Raw genomic sequence first — 22,139 nt, 5'->3', positions numbered from 1 at the left:
ATTTTGTCCTATGGGAGGGGAAAACGACTGTAAATAGCTGAATTTTGTATTTATTTTGCTGCTAATTTTTAAAGAAAATGTGCCCTCCGACCCCAGGTTTGGAAGGCATGTTTTAAATTACACCATTTATCATGGCCAGAAACTGTAAACACAGAAACCACTGTTGAAATTCTCACATTTCCAGCAGTCCTTGGACACATCATGTGCAATGTGCTTCCTTCAGGAAAAAATAGCAAATCTGATTAGATTAACACATTTCAAATTAATACCTTTAATTTTAATACTTTTAAGAAATTTAATTTAAAAAATCCATCTTATTAATTTTAATAATAATAATTCCAATAATGCTGCAAACGTATAATTTTGACAAGGGAGCAACTGCCATAGCCATTTTCAAAGCGGTTCCTTGAACGCTCACCTTAAGACATCTGAATGAAAATGTGTTCTATGGTACCCATGAGTCTCACCTAACTTTGGGAAGGCTTGCTTTCAGTAAATGTTTTGTTCCTTATAGTCAATGTACCCCTTTAAATTAAAGCAGTAGGCTATATTTGTGTTTTTTAGGAAAAGGACAACCTGTCACAGTCTGCTTCTCTCCCTCACCTGCCCCTGGTAAATTTCCACTCACCTGCAACCTGCTAGCCAGCCACGCCCCCTCATCACAACTCCACTCACCTGTGCACACAGCTGCTCCTCATCAGGACTTCCTGCATATATGCAGCTTCTGCTTTTTCCACACTGCCAGATTGTTCTTCAATCTCATGCAAGACATTCCAGCACTCACTCTTGCTTGATTCCCCGGTGCCGACCCTGCTCTTTCCCGACCTATGTCATCTGTTTCCCGGTTAACTCACCAGCCTTCTGTCCCTGACCAGGAGTTCGGCCTCAGCGTCTCTGGTTTCTGTCTGCCTGTGGCTGTGTGGTGTTTTCCTGCCACAACGTTACAAAGTGAGTGTTCCTACCTGCTGTCAGTCGCCTGCTGTGAGGCACCACACATTGCCTTGTGTGTGTGTCCTTCTCTTACCTACCTGTCGGCTCATTCCCTGGACCCTGAACCCAGAGACTGTGTAGGGGCTCTGCGCCTGAAGAATTAACTATCAGCTCATGTTCATGTTACCTTGTGTGTGTATATAATAAAGTTATTACCAACTGTCTGCCGCCACTGGTCTGCTTTCTACTCTTAAGGTCAAAATGAACTTTAATGCTTAAAACAGCATTTCTTATTTTAATTTCAGTGCCTATTTTTGATTAATTGACTTCATGAGAGCTTTGCCCAAACTTGCACAGATGTTCTTTAACGCGGCGCCAGTTTATAAAGCAGAGCACGCGCACCGCGGAGGGATCTTTGGGCACAGACTGTAAAAGGAGAGAGTTTAGAGACCACCAGGAGAGTCTTTTGTACAGGTTGTTTTCACTCAGCATGGCTATCAATCAATCAGCCCCAGCAAATGTTTGCGCCTGGATTGGGCCGCTATTCAAAGCTGCATGTATTAGCTTCGTTGGTTTCCTTGCTGTAAAGATGTGGCAGAGGTTCATGAGGTCAGAGAGCTACTCAAAGGGAGAGGCCCTCACACAGAGCACAGGACAGGCTCCTCCATGTGGTCCCCACTCTGGTGAAGGTGACCCCGATGCCAAGGCTTCGGAATCCTTCACGGCAGAACTCACAGACCAGACCTCCATCAGTAAGGATGGAGACAGCGAGGAGCCACTCCTAAATGTGGGCGGAGAAGATGGCCTCAGCCCGCTGGAGGAATCACCTGACAAACAGGCAAGTTTGGATCACCAACAGGATTTTGTTTTCTGGGTACACCTTGTGCCAGATGTAGTATTTTTTATAATACTTTGGTGGGACAGCACAGTCTGGGGTACTCATGGGCATATAATGAGAGAATGGGCCCCTGGGAAGGGATATGTGAAAGGCCCACCACATTTTTGTAATGTATGTGGTAATGTTGTGTCTTTTTAGGTCCTTTTGTTTCACTCTGCAGTCATTTGTGTCTCTTGACAGTTTCTTTGTATCTCTTTTTGTGGCTCTTTGTGATCCTTTTGACTTTTTTCCTTCTCAGCATGTGGCAATTTGAGTGATATTTTGCAGGTGAGGTCCAGGGGAACCCCCTGACACTTTGGGCCCCTGGAACCATGCCCATTCCTTAATCCATGGGTGTACTTACCAATACTTTACACTATATTTGGTACTTTAGAGGGCTTAAATGTGAGACATTTTAGGTAATTACAAAACACCATATGTAATTTGGGACACCGCAGGCTGATAGCTTAAAATGTATTTATTTTCAATTTAATTCAACTGATTTCAATTTTATTTGTATGGCACATTTTCATACAAAAGCAGTTCAAAGTTCTTTAAATTGTAATAACATAATATTACCATGTAAATAATGAAACATAATGAATGTTCACTGTTGTATTATTCTACAATTAGTTTAAAACAAGGTGTGCGTGGGGGATGTTTAAAATTCAATGGGATAAATACCAGTGATGGAATAAACAAAAAAATGAACACAACACTATGTTAAGATCTGTTAGTGAGCACTTCTGTTTTTCCACAATAGTCCATCCCCCTGACAGGCGTACATTGGAGACAGCTAATGATAATTGACAGGCAACAGCTCTGGTGGACATTCCTGCAGTCAGCACACCAATGGCATGCTTCCTCAAAACTTGCAGCATTCTGTGTTCTGGAAAGAGACAGTGTTGTTGAGCATCTGTCTGAGGGAGTTGGGACGACTCAGAGAAGCCTATGAATGTCTCCTCACAGCACCACATGTATGTCGTCAACACTGGAAATATTAAGAGAAATTAGTTCTTCCTCTACGATGTTTTAAAGATCTGTGTAAAATGAAAAGATTATCTCTTTGAAAATTGGTTAATGGAGATGGTGTGTGCATTAATTAATGCAAGTTTAGAAAAGAATAGTGAATTTAAGTGTCAGTACTGAGTCATGGATGTGTCTCACTTGATAACTTTGGAACTACACTGTGTTCCTCTTTATAGTTTACCAGGAAGTGAATAATACTGATTGTTGGTAAGTGGAACTTCTTGTTGTGATTAATCTTCCAGGACAGGCAGTTGACTGAACTGGCTCAGGATCTGGCCACTAAACTGGGCCTGAAGGGCCGTAAGGCTTACGTCAGCCCACAGACAGAGTCCACAGAAGGGGAGAATTGTGGAGAGACTTTCCCACCCACAGGAGAGGTGGGTGCTGCTGTCACGGTGTAGAGCTGATTGTATTGTATTGATTGTATTTCCCGATCTTTGCTGAGCAACAAGTTTTGCCTGAGAAAAATTAAAGGCCTGTCCCCTATAGAAGCCCATCCCAAATAAAGGCCTGTTGAGTTCAGTGAATAAAGTAAATAATAGCCCGGGCTATTAATTTAAGTTTTATGGTATCTAAATAAATACAAATGCAAATAGGAGATAAATATCTAAAGAAAATACAAATGTTATATGCTGTGAATATACAATAACCAAAATTAAATTAAGTGGGTAAAATTGGCCCCATCTCGACCAACTACAATATTAAAATGCTGTTTACACATGATTGCACTCTGCAGGGTTTTTTTTTTACTAATATTATACTGAAAATTTTGGTGATAACACACCTGTATTTTTATTGAAGCAACGTTTTACATTTTAAATATATGGCCTATAAGTGTAATGGAGTATTACACTGTGGTAACTACTTGTACTTAAGTAAAGGCTTTGATACCTATTGAAAATAAAAGCACAAAGCTCATGGAAACCACAGACTGTATAAATAAATGGAAACTAGAGCCAACAGAGCATTGACACAGTTTTTGCTGCCCTCCTGTGGCCACATTTCTCCTGGAAACTTGTTGCAATACTGCACTGGCACTCACTCCAAACAGCTAGCAGTTAGCTAACAGCTAGCTACCGTTAGCTAGTCAGTATCCAGCAGCAGTCGTAGCGCAGAGACACCCGTGCTCCGTCCACATACCAATGACAGGGACACTAAACTTACAGATATGCGCCTGGACATTGACTGATATTTGGCTGGCTATTTTTTCTGTTTTTATCGCCAAAGCTCTGTGAAGCTATCTCTGATCTGAAAAGCGCTGTAACTTAACTCTCGGTGAGTTGCCGTGCTAAGTGAGAGCTTTGGCTGTTAGCCGGGGCCACTGGTAAATTAAGTTAGCTAACTTACCTGGTAGCTATCATAGTTAGCACTGGGTTTATTAGCGGTGTAGCCATGTATGTCAGCTCAACAATAATTCTTTGTAAACTATAAATGTAACAACACGTGATTTCGAAAACATTTTTGAAAGCTAAATACGATTTATTAATTTCTACAACGGTAGCTAAGCTAAATTACAGTGATAAGCATTCAGGCTGAGTAAGTAGCGTTAGCTGGCTAATCCTAACAGCCGATAGGTAAACCCTGTTAGGGTTAGCGTTACCTACACTAACGCCATTAGCAGCTAACGCGATGCAAGTTGTGTATTTTACAGGCATTGCTGTTGTAATGTTTAGTTAAAGTTGACCCGTAAGCTGGCATGTTACACGTTAACATTAGCTAAGGGTATCATTTTCCAAACATTGTTACAGCTAATGTGTAAACCGTGTATGTAGCTAATGTTTTGATGCCCCCTCCCCAAAAATGTCCGCAATTTATGCGTCAAATACTTGTTGGGGGATTGTGTCATCCTGAGATTATCTAAATGCTAACGATAACATGTCGCCAGCTTCACGGTTACTGGTCCCCGCTGTTTACGCAAGCCCGATGATTGCTTAGCGTGTTTAAATGGCAGGCCTTGGTTTGTTCAGGGCGACTGCAAGTAGTTAGCAGGGTTTGCAAAGGTGTTTAATCATTGTAGAACATAACCATATCTATCAGGATACTAATATTATACTTGGACACAGTAACCGTAGCTGTCAAAGCTGTTAATACTGTTGTGTAGTGGAGTTTTAAACTGTTGCAAGTCAACCTTGTCTTTCCCCTCAGGCTATGGATCCTGAAAGACAGAAACGAAGAGAGGAAATTCAGAAAGCCATGAGCTTTATTCAGTAAGTGCACACATAATATTGACTTTACAACTAATTACAGGTATCATGAGCAAAGTGCACACCCTTTAGTATATTGAGAACAATGACAGCCTCTTCATTTTCTCTCCACAGGTCATCATTGCCTTTCCCAGAGCCAGAGAGTTATGAGGTGTGCATTGATCCTTTTCATCCCATTTTTCTTTTACAAATTTTAATCAGCAACACACACCTACAATATTTACTCACAGAGTCCACCATGACCATACTCTCATTTTGTTCTATCATCTCTTGGACTTAGATGAAAATTTCAGCTGAGATATTGTAATTTATCTTCTCCTCAATAGTTTTCAGTCCTACTTCTTCCAGACTATCTCATATCACCTTCCTAATATTTTTTTTAATTTAACCCTCTCCCTCCATCACCCCCACTCATTATTCAGTCTCAATTTGACCTCTCTGTACACGTTCCCTTCAGGCATTTCTGACCCAGTTGGTGTGTAACTTGCTGGACGAGGGCAATTCCTGCTTTCGAGATGGAGACTATCGTCAGGCGACCCAACAGTATGGGGAGGGGATCAGTGTTGCCCGCTACGCTCAGGCTGAGGCCCTAATCATCCCCAGCGAGCTGCTGGAGAGCCTGTATGTCAACAGGGCTGCTGCCTGCTACCAGACGGTGAGGGAAAAGGGGAAACAGAATATGTCACTTGCAGATACATATGTGGACAAATGGAAGATGCAGTCAGAATGTGTATTTGTTTTATACTGAAAACACTAATATTTGTGAATAATTTTCAGCTTTGTTACGTTTAAAGTTTTTCTATAACAACATAGTTTCCTTTATACAGTACTGTATTGTATGAGAAAGATAGAATAGAAAATGTTTGAATTTTTATACATAGTATCTGAGTTAATGCGGAGGAAAATCCATATATATATATATATATACCATAAATACACATTTTTCCTCTTCCCCGTAGTATTGTTTTTTTAATCTAGCAAGTAGCACGAGCAGGAGCATTTAATCCATGGGTAGATGCACGCATCCTTTTGCGGGGTGATACAGTTGGCGGGTGCAGTTTGGTAGTAAGAAAATAGTTCCTACATAAAACTGCTCACAACAAGATCTGTGAATTATCTTGAGTAACCAGATCATGATTTCTGGAAAGAGACATTGCTGTTGAGTTTTTCCAATGTATTTTTTGGCACTTTGAGCACCACAAGCTGAGTGTCATCTAGTTCCCTTATATTGGAGAGAAGGCAGACATCTCTACAGCTGATATCTCCAACACTTGGCAACTCACATCAAAACAATCTAGACTGATAAATAGCACTACGGGTAAGAGTAAAAATCTGTATTTTTAATTTTGGGATGAACTGTCCCTTTAAATTCTGAAGCCTTTCTTGCTCTTACTGTATATCTCTGTTTTTTGTTTGTTTGTTTGTTTGTTCTCTTTTGGGTGTCAGAGGGAGTTTGAGCGTGGTGTTCAGGACTGCGACAGTGCACTGTGTGTGTCAGAAGGCAGTCGCAGGGCTTTGTACCGCAAAGCGATCTGTCTGAGGGAGTTGGGACGACTCAGAGAAGCCTACGAATGTGGAACCAAATGTCTCCTCACAGCACCACATGTACGTCGTCAACACTGGAAATATTAATAGAAATAGAGTTCTTCCCCAACGTTGTTTTAAAGTACTAGTGTAAAATAAAAGATTACCTCTCATGAAATTGGTTAATGGAGATGGTGTGTGCATTAATTAATGCAGGTTTGGAATAGAATAGTGAATTTCAGTGTCAGTACTGAGTCATGGATATGTTTTACTTGATAACTTTGGAGCTACACTGTGTTCCTCTTAATAGTTTATTGTAAAGTGAATGATACTGATTGTTGGTAAGTGGAACTTCTTGTTGTGATTAATCTTCCAGGACAGACAGGTGACTGAACTGGCTCAGGATCTGGCCACTAAACTGGGCCTGAAGGGCCGTAAGGCTTACGTCAGCCCACAGACGGAGTCCACGGCCACAGAAGGGGAGAATCACGGAGAGACTTCCCCACCCACAGGAGAGGTGGGTGCTGCTGTCGCAGTGTAGAGCTGAGCTACATACTTGGAATGCCGTGACTGAAGGAGAGGCTAGTCATGTCTTATTTTTTTCTCTTTCCTTCAGATGTCCTCCAATGGGCTGGAATCTCTGGGTGACATTGGACCAGGTATGAGAGACTGGCACACCTTGAACATGTCTGCTCCTGCCCACATTCCCACCTGTTTCTCGTATTAATTTCCTTCTCATCATCACTTTTTTCCATGCTCCTCAGCGGACCTGGCTAATGCGCAGTGTATCCCTGCTCCCTTGGCCACACCCATCCCAGTCAGCGATGACCCAGCATCCACTGTGGTGACCCCATGCACTGACCTGTCAGAGAGCCCCAGCAGCCAGGGCCTGCCTCCCATGCCATACTCTGTCCCTGTATCGGAGCACATGGATGAATGCAGCAGCAGCGTCATGAAGGACGAGCTAGACAGTCTGCTGGAGTGCATCCCCAAGAAAGTCAGTGAGGTTAGAGAAGGAGAGATGTGCAAGAGATCAACCAGTCATACACCACTGTTTTTATTTTCACATTTATTTCAGCACAAAAATTGGTCTTTTACTGTTTGTCATTTCTGCTTGATTTAATTTAGAAGTGCTATTTGTAGTATGTTTCTTTACACAAGGGGAAGGCAGAGGAGTCTACACTGGAGAAAATCTTCAGGTGGAATATGATCCTCATCCTTCTACATGAAGTAATTCTTGCCTCTGTTTTTCCTCCTGATCCAGAGTCCAGTTCAGGGTGCTATCCCAACCAACCTCCCCAACACAGCGGTGGGTCTCCGGCCTCCGTACTCCCCAAGCCTTCCAGCCCCGTCACCCCAGCTGCCCCCAGCCTTCTTCAGCTCCTCCATCGGTGACATGCCCACTCTGGAGCCCTACCCGCAGCTGGCCCAGCGGGACCAGGGCTCTACCCAGGCGCAGGACGCACTGGGAGGCTTCTCCACAGATGGAGAAGGGAAGTCAGGAGTCGCTGCTGGCGGGCTGGATTCGTTGTCTGAGTACACTCTCCCTGGTGAGGAAAGAGTCTTTATCTTAATGTTTTTTTTTTTTTTTTAAATTTCAATCACTAGAAACCTTGTACATTTTAGGATCATTGCACATGGCATGCTCATATTTACTGTGATGGTTCACATACCAAAAAAACATTAGAGGGACATCAAAGGGAAAAGATACAATGTTTGAGTCGACACTAGAATTACACTGGAAATAGGACTCCTAATAATGTTGTAACCCCACATATTTTAAAATTACTTAGTGCACCTTTAACTCAAATTTTCTGCTCAAGTGTATGTCAACTCTATGACTTTTAATTCTGCACACAGTACAGCATGCAAGCTATAATGTAAAAAAAAATCTACATTTAATTGACGTACACACTTTTTGAGCAAGTGCAGTGTCTTAGCTTGCTCTTAGTTATTAGAGCACAGCTCTTAGGGAGTTGGCTTTAACCTGAGGTGCGTCAGCAGCAGACGGTGTGAGTCAGCACCATCACAATATGGTGTCTGACATCATTGTCCTTGTGTCTGTGGTCTTCAGGGGGACGAGTGTGTCACAGCTTCATCCCTGGAATGCGCAACCACAGTGCTGCACATGCAGTAAGTAACACACACACACACGCAGTCACACATTTGCATCATCTCCTGCAAAATTTGTGCTTCTTTTGACAAATTATAGTGTTAAACTTGTGTTTGATGTTATGTGGATATAATTGTGGTATATTTATGTAGCCTATATTGGAATTATATTTGAAAATTGAACAAATAAAAACCCTTAATCTGAACTTTATTTAAAAAACATCATAGAAATGTCACATCTTTAGTTGAGTATAGACAGCACCCAAATCCTCTTTACCTATATCACCTGTATCAAGTTAATCAAATGTGATATATGATTGTGCTATGTGATAATCCATAGAAAAATAAAGGAACACTCTGAGTGCTTTCTATGACATTAGAAATACTTTCAAAATACTAATATTTACATAAATACAAAAACTGCTAAAATACACAGAGCTATCTACAGTGCCACAGCCCCATCTAGTGGAAAAGTCACACCATGCCACTGTTTTATGATTTTAACACAGTGATGTTGTTCACAATGAAGTATTATCAGGGGTGCGTCCAAAGGATGCGTCCACCTAGACGCTTTGATAGTGACTTAAGTGTGTCCTGTCGTATCTAGCAGCATCACTGAAATGGTGCCAGTTTTTATGAATTAGCGGCAGTTTCTGACTCTAATTAGTTCTTGTATTTAATCTCTGTGTCCCCCTCTTCTTCAGAATGGTCCAGCAGGAACCAACCTGTCCCTGCTCTCCAGGAATCCTCTGGCAGCCACACACGAGTTCCGGCAGGCCTGTCATGCCTGTTACAGCCGAATAGGTCGGTTCAAGTCGCCGAGCTTTGAGTCTGTTTCTCATACCAGCCTTTGACCAGTTTCTCTTTTCTTTCCTTTTTTACAAATGTTTAAAGTGGGATGTTATAGTATCAACATTATTTATAGAATTTATCTCATCTTACAATTGTTATAACTTGTTTTACAGTGTAATTTAACCATCTCTTTCCTCCCCTTGTTCACAGGTCCACGAGTGATGGACTACAAGTATCAGCCAGAGGCAGCACACCGCTGCAAGAGGGATGTGCTGCTGTGCCGCCTCAAAAACACAGATGACCCCACCTGGAAGAGGATTCGGCCAAGGCCTGCACGGAACAACTTCCTGGGGGCATTTGTACTCTGTAAAGGTATGTATATAGTCTAAATAAAACACTTGAATATATGTTGAAGGTGGAAAATTAATTTGGGAAATCTGTTTCTGTATTCAGTCTGACGTTCTCTTTCTTTGGTCCCACAGAGGTGCAAGAGCGTCAGGAGTGCCAGTATGGGGAGAACTGTACGTTCGCTTACTGCCAGGAAGAGATTGATGTGTGGACCCAGGAGAGGAAGGGAGCCCTGAGCCGGGAGCTGCTGTTTGACCCGCTGGGCAGCACAGAGAGACGGGCGCTCAGCGTCACCAGACTGCTGCAGCTCCACATGGGCATGTTCATGTTCCTCTGTGAGGTGAGTCCACGGTCTGTGTTTCTCTTGTCCTTTTCGGTCTCTTCAGACCTCAACTTATGGAGCATTTCATCTAAGACTTTGACTAATTTACATGTCTTTTCTCTCTCAACAGGAATGTTTTGATAGTAAGCCTCGCATCATCAGCAAACGCAGCAAAGAAAACTTAGCAGTCTGCTCAAACCTCACAGCTCGACACCCGTTCGACGACAACAAGTGAGTGTAACAGGGTTTTTGTGTCTTCATTTTGCTGCAAAATAAGTTGTCAGGTTTATTGATAGTGTGATGAAATGCGGAGGTAATGTGATAAATGCACCTCTGTGTGCTGCAGGTGCCTGGTGCACGTGGTGAGGTCAGCCAATGTGCGCTACAGTAAGGTGCGTCCCCTGCACCCTCTCTGCCAGTTCGACGTGTGTCGCCACGAGGTTCGCTACGGCTGCCAGCGTGAGGACAGCTGCTCCTTTGCTCACTCTGTCATAGAGCTCAAATGCTGGGTCCTGCAGCAGGATACTGGTGAGGTCCACACACATCAGTCATTTTTTCAATTTGTTAAATATATTGTTACTGGAATTTAGGGATGCACAATATATATAGGGCCGACAAATTATCTGCTGATAATAGGACTTTTTTTTAATTACGTACTATTCTGATAGTTAAATTACAGTTGATAAATAGTGCTGATAATACAAAGCCAGTCTGCTTTCACTGGCTTAACAAATGCAGCAGCTGCACACCTACACAAAGGTACTGTTGTAAACAAGATGATAGTAAACACCAACAACTGACTATGAACACAGCATCGCGTGTTCGTTGTACAGTATCTACAGTGAGCAGTGAGTCATTGAAGGGTTTTTCACAGAGCTGCTCTCTATTATTTCCCTCAGGTATCACCCATGAAGAGATGGTGCAGGAGTCCAAGAGACACTGGCAAAGGCTGGAGCAGAACGCACAGAAGCAGCAGAAGGTGAGACAGGAAAAGCACTGACACAGTGGGATCTCTGACACTTTTTTTTTTTTTTAGCAACAAAGAATAGCAGTGTACCCTTGCCCTGTGTTAAGTCTTACTAGAGTGAGGACAGCTGCGTATTTCCTCTAACACGCACGGCAGCCAGTCGGTTCTTTTCCCCTGAGAAGGAATTTCACCTGTAAAGCATAATGAGCATAGAAGTTAATGCCATCACCCCAAAGACCCTGCCCCAACAAATCAACAAGAGCTGCCACAAGAATTGTGGATTAAAAGCATTAAGTTACTTGTTAGATTTTTAAATGTTGGAGTAATTTTCGGGTGACGTTTTGAGGGTAAAATCCCATCTATAGTTTGTTGTTGTGTTTGGTTTGTTTAGATGCCTGCTGTCTAATTACAAGTAAAACATGGCTGCCAAATTTAAGTCAAATTAACTCACTAGTTGCATGTTTATTAGTTTTTTTGTTGTTGCTTTGTACACTTCAAACACAATCTCGTGTTGTTTTCTGAGATACATGAACAGCAGTCTGATACCATACTGCATGCCAACATATACTGCAATACTGTTTGCATATACTTAGTTTTCCTTGACAATAGGGGCCGTGTTTGTGTATTCAGCTTCACCCAAAATGCAATCATTGTATGAATAAAAAAGCAAAACATAGTTAAATATGTAACGCAATTCTGTTTTTGTCTGTTTTATCAGCATTAACTCCATTTGTCTCTTTGTCTGTGTGTTTCAGCCTATCCATATTCCCCATCCGAGCAGCAGCATACCTGCAGGAGGAGTAGGGGGAATGGGAGGTGGGGGTGGAGGAGTCGGTGGAGACGGCATGGGTGGGGGTGGTGTGGGCCCAGTGAGCGGGTTGGGTGTGGGAGGGTTAGGAGCAGGGATGGGCCGAGGACGCCCCCTCAACCTGAAAATGAAGTTTGTGTGCGGGCAGTGCTGGAGGGAAGGGCAGGTCAATGAGCCCGACAAGAACCTCAAGTACTGCACTGCCAAAGCACGGCACAGGTGAGGCCTGTCTCGGAGCAAAGCAATATGGCAGTGTTTCAAATCTGACTGCCCTTGTTTTGTTGTTCTTTTAAGGCTTTAGGTTTGGTTTGATTTTTTTTTTTTTTTGTCTCTAATTCACGTCAACTCTCTTCTCAGCTGGACCAAGGAGCGTCGGGTCCTGCTGGTGAAATCTTTCGAGAAGAAGAAGTGGGTTGTCGTTCGGCCTCTGCCCTTCTCCCGCACCTATCCACAGCAATATGACGTGAGTCCTTATACACTCGTTTTCTCCGCCCCTCCACCTCTTTCACATGCTGAGTACAGCTGACTCTGTTTGCCCTGGGGGACAGGTGTTGTTGTAAATCTTCTTACCCCTGTGTCGTATTAGCAGCTGCCAGTGTGTCTTTGACAGTGTTTTTATGTTGACACTGGCAACTGTGTTAGCTAACACAGGATTACCATGTTTAAGTCTTTAGAAAAAGTTAATTGTAAGGCATTTCAAACTCAATATATTCTATCCAACTCTTCATCGTCAGAGGAATTGCAACACTAGTTTGCCTCAGAGGGCTTTACAACATACAAAACCTTCTGTCCTTTGACCCTCACAGCAAATAAGGAAAAACAACCCCAAAAAACAAAACTTTAAACAGGGGAAAAAATGCAAGAAGCCTCAGGAAAAACAGACGAATGTGCAATAGATGTCATCTGTACAACATGATAAAATTATAGACAATTTGGTATAAACAATCCATATGTCTGTACATAAACAACAACAAAGTGGCATTTTCACAACTTAAAGGGCTAAACTAGCTAATTAAATCCATAAACTCTGTTGCAATGACGTTGACCTTTTGTCTGTGTCTCATCCAGATGTGTGTGCATGTGATGAAGCAGAAGAAGTGCCACTATATTGGGAACTGCTCATTTGCTCACAGTCTGGAGGAGAGGGACGTCTGGACGTACATGAAGAACAACAGCTGTAAGCTTCTGGGTCCATCCAGAACCACTGTGTTGTGAGATCAGTGCATTTAGAGTTTGTATACAAATGGAAAGATGGTATATTCCGAATTGAAATTTAAAGTGGCAATCTTGAAGATTTGAGGTCCATTCAATTTTGTGACACCTATAAATATTGCAATATTTTAATCAGTGGGCCATAGGCATGATCACCATTGTGTTACCTCATTCAGCAATAGATCGTAACTTGACAGGTGTTCATTTAAATAAAATAACCTTTTTGTCTGTTACCACAGTCACGATAAACTGCATTGATTTTTGAAGTGCTGACTCCACTCGCACTGATTGTTGCTCTACGTCACACTGTATTCAAGGTTACAGAGATTGTCTTCTCTGTCTCTCTTCTTCCTCACCTCACTTCTCTGCAGTGAGAGACATGCAACAGATGTACGAACTGTGGCTGCAGCTCACCAATCAGAGTAGACGCACAGATAGCTCTGCAGTGACCCCGCCCCCAGAAGACAAGCAGGTCACCATAACAGCAGATTACACAGAAGGCATGGTGAGTGGTCATATAACACTTTATTACACAGGTTTGTTGAATACTTGATTCTTAATTGGTCAGTTACAGCATTCCTGTTGCTAGGGCTGGATATTGTTAGAAAAACACCAATACCAGTGTCATTATAAATTGTCACTGATACAAATAGTGTACTTTATAAGCAACCTTTTCTACTTCATCTTATACACATCACATGAATGGAAGCATTCAGTTGGCCAACTGTGTACTCCTCAAACTGTATGAGTTGTAGCTGTTGCGGCAGTGGGCCAATCACATGTCGCATTACATCAAAGAACACTTGCAGTGATTGGCTGTGAGCGTAACTGTACAAATAGTCTTGTATTTACGATCTAGGTAGAAAAAGGAACAAATACAGGTATTGTTTGACTGGAAAAGTTTTGATACTACTGGGTTATTTCAGTCGATACCTGAAATGAAATGAGTACTAATACCCAGCCCTAGTTGCTGGACGCAGCTCTGATAAAAGAAGCACAAAAATCATTTTAAAATCAATTATATAATTTTAAATCAATATTTTGTGTCAAGTTATTGATTTCTTTAGTAAGCAGCTGTGTGGCAAGTTGAAACAAAAAAGTCCAATATGTAAAGTTTGTACACAAACAGTTTATCTGTATGGATTACATTGATGCAGAATTGACAAGAATGCTGTTGAAATATGACACCTTTCATCTTGTGTTTCTAGAGTTATTTGTTTTTGTTGACATGTAAGGAATTGCTAATATGTCATGTCTTAAAGGGAGTTTGGCGTATTGCTTCCCACCAAGAACAGGGTGGGAAATAATCTCAGAAGGGATCTAGTTGTAGTCTTTCAAATAGCGACCCTGCAAGATAGGGCTGCAACTAACGATTATTTTCATTGTCGATTAATCTGTCGATTATTTCTTCGATTAGTCGACTAATCATTTTATCGAAAAATGTGTTAAAATGTTGAAAAATGTCGGTCTGTTTCTCCCAAACCTCAAAATTATGTCATCTAATGTCTTGTTTCGTACTCACGCCAAAGGGTTTTAGTTCACCGTCATGGGAGAGTGTGTAAAGCTGCCAATATTTCAACATAAGAAGCTGCAATAAGAGTATTTTGGGTACTTTTATAGTACTTTTCTATGAAAAATGACTCAAACCGATTAGTCGATTACTAAAATAGTCACCGATTATTTTAATAGTCGATTAGTCATCGATTAGTCGATTAATCGTTGCAGCCCTACTGCAAGATCCCCAGTCTTGTATGAATAAGAGGCATATTTTTCTTCAATGTGAGAGGCTGCCAGACAAAAGTCTTCTTGTATATGGAAGGCATTAGTTTACGTTTACTGACTGCATCCCTGTTTGCTCAGTTGAAATGGTTGTTGGTAAGTGTGAGAGATGAGCTGTGTTGATGTGTATCGTTTCAGGGAGGCCGGCGGTTGTCAGACGGGGACGATCTCTGAGTGTAGCTTTGTTGACTCGAGGCAGCTGATCGCCACTGAGCTGCAGACAAAGAGACGGGCCTGCCACACCAGCTACAACTGAACAGTCTGTCATCTCGCCAGTCTGACCTCCTCTAACATCTAGCCAGCAGTGTGAGAACAGATGGACACACGATGAAAGGGTCGACCCCACCACCACATTAATACACACACACATACAAACACTTCCACACAGCACATGATGCACAAATCACAGGCACCGCTTAACACAGAGAGAGAGCTTTGTAAGTGAAAATACAGGACTTGGATTTGTGTTTTACTGTCATGCTGCAGTTACACTCAGCACATTTAGGTTCCCCTTCAGCAGATTATACCGCAGAAATTCCACAGACAACTAGTTTTGCTCTGACTAAAATAATCACCTAGTTTCCCTAGTGCTCTTTGGACTGAGTATCTGTGTCCACCACCACCTCTTTTTAAAAACAAAATCCTCACAGCACTGAAACAATTCTTGTGGGCGCGCTGGTCGCAGCTCTTAAATTTTGCTTGGTGATAATTTAAGAAATGAATTGAAGCTCGGTACTCATACGCTAAAAGTTGAAATTTTAACTTTGGAGTGCCAAAAACACCAAGCCCACAGTGCTGGCGATGGCAACAGAGACTTAACCTATGAAGCATTGTAAAAAGAGGTTGTTGGTGGACACAAGTCGTTAAGCTGCGTAACAACCAAATCCTCCTCTCCTTCCTTGGTGGGAATATTGCGAGAGGGTCAAAATAACTTACCTGAGATTAATAATTTAGAGCATAATTTTTTTGTTTCAAGGGGAGTTGTACTTCCCTGTTATATTGTCTGCCATATTGGTAGAATGCTATGAATGTAATGCCTGCAAGGGCCTTTAAAACTAGGAAATTAGTCATTTAAAACGTTGCTGTGGTTATGGAATGTATGCAAGTCTACTTAACATGCCCCAAAACAAACTTGTGTAACACGACAGCGCCCCCCCCCAAAACCCCTCTCCCCAGGTGTGAAGGCCTATTGATAGCTGGATATGTAATCAAACCAAGCGACCCTGCATGGGACCCGCGGAGACACGCACACACACTCACATAATAACCTTGTAGTTGCTGTCAGCTGACGTCCAGGTGACTCAAAACATGCTTGAATGTCAGCTCCTCTCAGGTTGACATAAACACCTGTGGCTAAAGTACACGTGGCTAATGGCTCAGAGCAGCTGTTGCCAAAGCGACCATCATGTACTTGAAACTATTGGTAAGGAGCTGGCAGGTGTGAAGCTGGTGTAGGAGTCAGAGCAGTGACTGCAGCATATGAACAGTCCTTGCTAGAGTGGCTCTCAGCATTAGATCAGTTCAGACCGCAGATGCCCATTAAAAAATGATGACCTCACTTGGACTGAAGCAGAGTGAAAATACTGCCCGTGCAGACGACTTTAGTTGTGGGAAGAAAAAGATGAGTTTTGTAATAGTTAAGAGAAAAAAAAGATAATAAACAGAGGACAAATCTGTGAGAAAATAACTAATGAAAGAAAAGCAGGATTATTAAGAATGTATTTTTCTATAGTTGATTGTGAGAAGATATTTAAGAAACGTTAAAAGTAAGGGCAAGTCGCCATTTCTTCACTTGAACTGGGGTCATCATTTCACTGAAAACCAACCGCGCCCCCACGGCCTTCAAACGGAAACCAGTGTTCCTCATATGCATCCAGACGTTGCGTTCCTGACAGCTAACAGTAGCTCCTAATATTAACCTTTTCATGACGGGGAACCTGCTAGCCTGACGCAGGGGAACTATTCTCACCACATATTGTGCCTAGAAACAACACATCAACATGCGACACCAACACACACACACACACACACACACAAAAAAACATGCGTACACACACAGAGGCAGGATATCTGTTGCCATCTTATTCTAGCCTTTAATGCGGATGGAGACACAATGGAGGTATGTTTATATTCAGATACGTATACACACATATTATACATATTTACAAATAATGGTATACTACTAATAATAATTGATAACTTAGCGGTTAAGCTTAATAAATATATAACCTGAAAACCTGTATTGATTACATAGAAGAACTTCTTGTTATTGAGGTATTGCTATATGACATGTATCGCTGAACTAGATGACTATAGTGATTTTTTTTTTTTTTTTTTTTTTTTTTTTTTAAATGATCCTTTTTATTTTGTAATTTTCCTTCTGTGTGGGTTGTTCCAGACAGGGTTTGTATGGAGGGGTTGAAGCAGATTGATTTTTAAGGCTGAATGTGTTGCAGTAGGGTTAAACCTTTAGGCTGAGAGCAGAGGGGAAGAAATGGAGCGACTCGCCCAACTTCAGAGGGTAATTTTTTTCGTTGTTCACAAGTCCAGCAGCTGAACTGGATGTACACATTATGGCATGCTCCTGTTCTGCAACACATTTCTGTGAAGCTGCAATTTATATTTGAAGTATTCATCTAATTTTCCTGTCCGGAGTGACCTCGGCTCACGCTTAAATCAACAAATGGCTTCAATTCCCAACATACTGACATTAAACTCAACCTGAACACCATGGCTAACTGGAGCAGACGTTTAAAAAGTGTTAAAAAAGAAAGCAAAGATCTTAAACCACAGTATATGGGTGTTTTGTGATGTTCCATTGTGTCTGCAGTTAGTGAATAAATAGAAAATAGAGAAATGATTGACACCAAAAGCTGCAGTGTCTTAATTATCCAGCTGTTAAAAACTGACTTTATGCCTGATCAGTTTAGACGGACAGCCCCAGCTTGGGCTGAGCCTAAAAGCAGATCTCAGGTCAGTGTTGTTGGTCACTCAGCAGCAGTTTTTGGGGGATTGTCGATGACGAGCCCTGGTCTGGAACAGCCCCTGGTATTAGCTTCTTCGAGGGATCGTATTACTACTACTCCTAGTATTATGATGAATATGATGACGATAATGATTGCTATCTATTGACTATTTCTATTTCTTCTCTATATGCTATTGATATATGTATGTTAATTGCAATGTATAACTCTCTTTATATATGTATCCATGTATGAATATAATAATTAACAGTAAATATGCGTCTGTGTATGCAGCGGTGCACAGCTCTGTCTGGGAGGCAGTGAGCAGAAGACATCCAATGTGAGGCTCCTGAGTTTTTAACCCTACAGGTGTCGACAGCCACCTGTAGGCTGTCAGTAGTAGAAGACATTTCACACAGTACAGTAGACCTGCTCTTTATTAATGTTGTCTGAGCTCTGTTTGTAAGCGTTGGGATTATTTGGGCACTGGCCAGAGAAAAAAAAAGAAGATAGTGGATTAAAGTTGACACTATATATATATATATATATATATATATATATATATATATATATATATATACAGTTTACTGTCTCCCCTTTGTCTCAGTGTTGATAAGATCAACAGAGCTCGCTGCTCACTGCCTGTGCTGTGCGCTTTTGTTTAAATTGATACACCAGGCAAAGACAGATCTGGAAACAAAAGCATACATAGTAGCCTATATACTCCCGTATAGCGCCTTATTCGATATACTACACCTATAAGATGATACATACCCCTATTGTATAATCCTGCTTACTATATACAGTATATGATACCTGATACCTATTATAATACTTAGACACCCTTATAAGGTAATTTAGATAAGAGATGGTGGAGCTGGGTTTTTTTTTTCTGTGGCTGTGGAAGAGTTTGCTGTGGTCAGTAACGTGTTCCCATCTTGTTATTAGGAGAGTGCCACACACTCAAATGCTCTCTTTCATTCAATTGTTGTCCATTCAGGATATTTGCAAAGTAGCCGGGATTGAAAATGAACATCAGTCTTAATTTTGGTAAACAACTGAAAGATGGAATTTGATTTTAAAATTCCATTTTGTGACATTTAATCGTGAATATGGCAGCCATTTTTAAATGTATTGGTCAGTGTTACAAGTGGACAAAATTGGTACATTCATGATTGAATTCCTGCCTTTAAAGGCACGTTGGGAGTAAATCGTTACAGCCACAAACAAAAGCAGAGCATTTGAGGGAAGGCTCCTCTTCCATTGTCGGAGAAAGGCACTAATGATGTAACTGAATTGCACAGAAAATCAGTGGAACCTGTGCTGCATGTTCAAGTGTGTGTGCTGTTGAAGGCAGGCGAATCATGACACAAACTTAAGTGAAGCAGGTTTCAGCAACTTTGTGCACACATAATAAATCTCGCACAGTAGTTTTACACAGTAACTCAGATTTTCCGTTGTAAGCAAACTCACAGTGCAACTCAGTCACCTTACCAATTACAGCTGATTGCTGTTCATGCTGAACAGGTAAGGGAGCCAGTTCATTAGATCTGAAGTTTGCTAGGCAGGAGTACTTTGACCCTGGTGCCAAAATCCCTGCATGAGTCTATTTATGATAAAACAATCCAATTTGCACATTGACTACAATTATTGTATTTTCACATCTTGCTGGTCCTGCATAACAACATTAATGCTATGGACCAATCAAAGCTAGGTAGAGACTGTGTTGGAGATCATGCTGCAACCAAGACAACAACAACCTCTCACTTCAAAAGGCTCTTTACGTAATAAGTTTGTGTAGCGTACTTCGACCCTGGTGCCAACTCTTATCATGATAAAACAGTCCAATTTGCACATTGACAGCATTCCTCTTATTTTTTTAACGTCTTCCTGGTCTTGCATAGCACGATTGATGCTTTGCATCAGTCAGAACCAACTAGAGACAGTGTTCGGAGTTATAATTCAACCCATAAAAGGATCCTTTTACTTCAAAAGTGTTTATGTAATAATTGGATGATTTTGGTGGATTAACTGATGTCTAGAATTTTCTGTTTTACATCCTTTTCAACATGAATGGCAGCAATTAATGCTTAGCAAACTTGATTATATTATGCTTTGTATTACTCATGCTAACATTATTTACAGTGGCTGCGGTACAAGATGTGCAGGCTCTCTCATTGCCTTTCGTTCCATTATTCACCTAGTGTTATTATCCCTGTGTGTAAGCACACAGTCGCGGCAGCATTTTGGTTATCATGCCCTCCTGCCTCCCCAATATACAGTTTGTGTCATTTGATTCCCAGCAGCAACACACACCGACACAGCCACACAAAAAAATCTTAATTTATCGGTTTTCAATCAGTTAGAATCTATTGGTTATTTGAATTGTTTAACAACTCTGATGGAAAGAAACCAGGGTTGTAAGAAGTGGAAAAAACAAGGCCTCTTTTGTACTGTATTTTTACATTTCGTTGTTTTATTGTTTTATCTCCTTGACTTTGTTTTCTCTTTTCTCCTCCCTGGTTGGAAGTTCATGATCTCATTAAGTGGACCAAATCTCTTGAAAGCATTTAATAAACCGACTGTTTTAGAAAAAAAAAAAAAGTTTTTCCATTCACTCATTCTTAATTATAAATGGTTACTTTAAGGGTCAAATCACAAAAATCAAATAAGTATGTGGACACCTGGACATTACACTCTTATGTAATTTTTGCACATCTCATTTCAGATAATGCAGAATAGCTACCGCTCCATTCGGCTCAGTCTTGGCAAGGTGCTGGAAACATCAATGAGTCTATTGCCAAGCTTTCGGTCTATTCGACCTTAATCAGACCAATCTGCACATCTCATTTCAAAACAGTGGACATCCATATTCTGCTATTGCAGCCCACTTTTAGACTTCCCAGAGGATTGTGGAACCTGGCTGCATAAATTTGCTTACAGTTGGGCAATGAGGTGTTCGATACAGATGAGCTCAGGGGTCTGTGCAGGTCAGTGTAGTTCTTCAAAAGTACACAGAACTATGTGTCCATATACTTTTGGCCATTTGTGTAGCTTTTGGTTCTGATTTACTCCAGTAATAAGCCACTTATCTTGCTTTGGATATGGAATTGATATTCTACTCTACAGTTCATAGTAGTGTCCTTTTTTAAACAAACAAAAAAAATACGCTTGATACACTTATATTTTGCCAGATGTGAGATTTTGGCCAAGAATGTGAACAGAGCTGCTGATTTTGCTTTGTTACACTGCAAAACATGCCACAGAAGATGCAGCATATTTAGCATATTTAGTACTATTCTGACAGAATTTAACCTGATCAACAAATTATTTTCCAGACTTCATTTTGGTTGCCACATTCCCTAAATATATGCAGCTATGCAGATTTAAAGTGGGTTTTTTTTTGTTTTTTTTTAGGGGGAGCAACCCCTGACCCCCCATTTTATAGTGTTCCCAATACTTCTCAAACCAAAGTTAGGCCCTTGGTAGTATCATAGTCTAATTAGAGGTGTTTCTATCACAGTTATCCACATAAACTAAATATGATTGAACGTCACAGTAATTGTTTTTTGTTGCAAACCGGTCTGACTGTTTCACTGTGTCACCTTGGAGGGTTAATGATCTTTCCCACGTGTTTTTACACTGGTTAAAAACAGTCTTGCACGTGTTCTGTGACCTACACAGCCAACACCCTGCCCCTCAGCCTGAGACCACCCATTGTCTGGGGTAAATAAATGTTGTTTCACAGACTTTTTTCTCAGAGAACATAACTTGTACAACTTTAAAAATGAGTGTAATTGACGCAGGTGTGTCGGTAGCTGAGCCCTCATGCAGGTACACCCAGGTGGATATGAGTCAGTATGTATGAATGTAATTAGATTCACCTGTGCACAATGCGTCAAAATGTCTGCTGTGAGACACACACGTGTGTTGCCTCTGTACACGTGTATTATGTATACTTTAAAATACATTCCCCATGGGTCGCTGCCTGACATTTTAGAAAATACTATTGCAGTTAGCACTTTGAATGCATGTTAGCTTAAAGTTAGCATCTTATACTCCCTACGGTGTCACTGCAATTAAATATTTGAAATTAATTGGGTATATTTAAATATTATCGTTTCAAAACTCACCAAATTGTTATTTCGCTTTCTCTTTTTTATGGACAGACGCGTCAGGAGCTACAGGTGGTTATTAATTAGTATTCTGGGTGTTATTATTACATAACCGTCTGCTACGTTTAGGGTGTAAACTTCTTTTTTTTTTTTTAAC

At 41.2% G+C, this 22,139-nt stretch overlaps 1 protein-coding gene and 1 long non-coding RNA gene across 3 annotated transcripts; one reads left to right on the top strand and one right to left on the bottom strand.

Moving 5' to 3' along the window:
- Nucleotides 1–3,899: 3,899 nt before the first annotated feature.
- Nucleotides 3,900–17,682, top strand: zc3h7bb (zinc finger CCCH-type containing 7Bb). Of its 2 annotated transcripts, none has more exons than XM_050059778.1 (21): nucleotides 3,900–4,111; nucleotides 4,982–5,043; nucleotides 5,155–5,191; nucleotides 5,498–5,695; nucleotides 6,487–6,645; nucleotides 6,941–7,081; nucleotides 7,181–7,223; nucleotides 7,329–7,561; nucleotides 7,829–8,114; nucleotides 8,639–8,697; nucleotides 9,381–9,480; nucleotides 9,679–9,840; nucleotides 9,951–10,156; nucleotides 10,269–10,369; nucleotides 10,485–10,666; nucleotides 11,038–11,117; nucleotides 11,861–12,132; nucleotides 12,271–12,376; nucleotides 12,982–13,090; nucleotides 13,497–13,630; nucleotides 15,043–17,682. In XM_050059778.1, exons 2-21 carry the CDS (start codon nucleotides 4,985–4,987, stop codon nucleotides 15,076–15,078), a joined length of 2,703 nt encoding a protein of 900 aa, XP_049915735.1. In that variant the 5' UTR covers nucleotides 3,900–4,111; nucleotides 4,982–4,984; the 3' UTR covers nucleotides 15,079–17,682. The 2 variants fall into 2 exon arrangements, with proteins under 2 accessions (XP_049915735.1, XP_049915734.1); XM_050059777.1 differs by having other exon boundaries at nucleotides 3,901–4,111; nucleotides 7,329–7,570.
- LOC126399656 (uncharacterized) lies at nucleotides 7,970–22,063 on the bottom strand. The gene is made up of 3 exons (XR_007570920.1): nucleotides 22,001–22,063; nucleotides 11,219–11,296; nucleotides 7,970–8,111 (listed from the first exon to the last, which is right to left on the bottom strand). It is a non-coding gene; the product is annotated as an uncharacterized LOC126399656 (long non-coding RNA).
- Between the last annotated feature and the right edge of the window lie 76 nt (nucleotides 22,064–22,139).

The sequence above is a fragment of the Epinephelus moara genome, chromosome 13 (assembly GCF_006386435.1).
Source record: "Epinephelus moara isolate mb chromosome 13, YSFRI_EMoa_1.0, whole genome shotgun sequence".
NCBI classification, from domain to species: domain Eukaryota; kingdom Metazoa; phylum Chordata; class Actinopteri; order Perciformes; family Serranidae; genus Epinephelus; species Epinephelus moara.
This window is presented reverse-complemented; position numbering and strand designations above follow the sequence as displayed.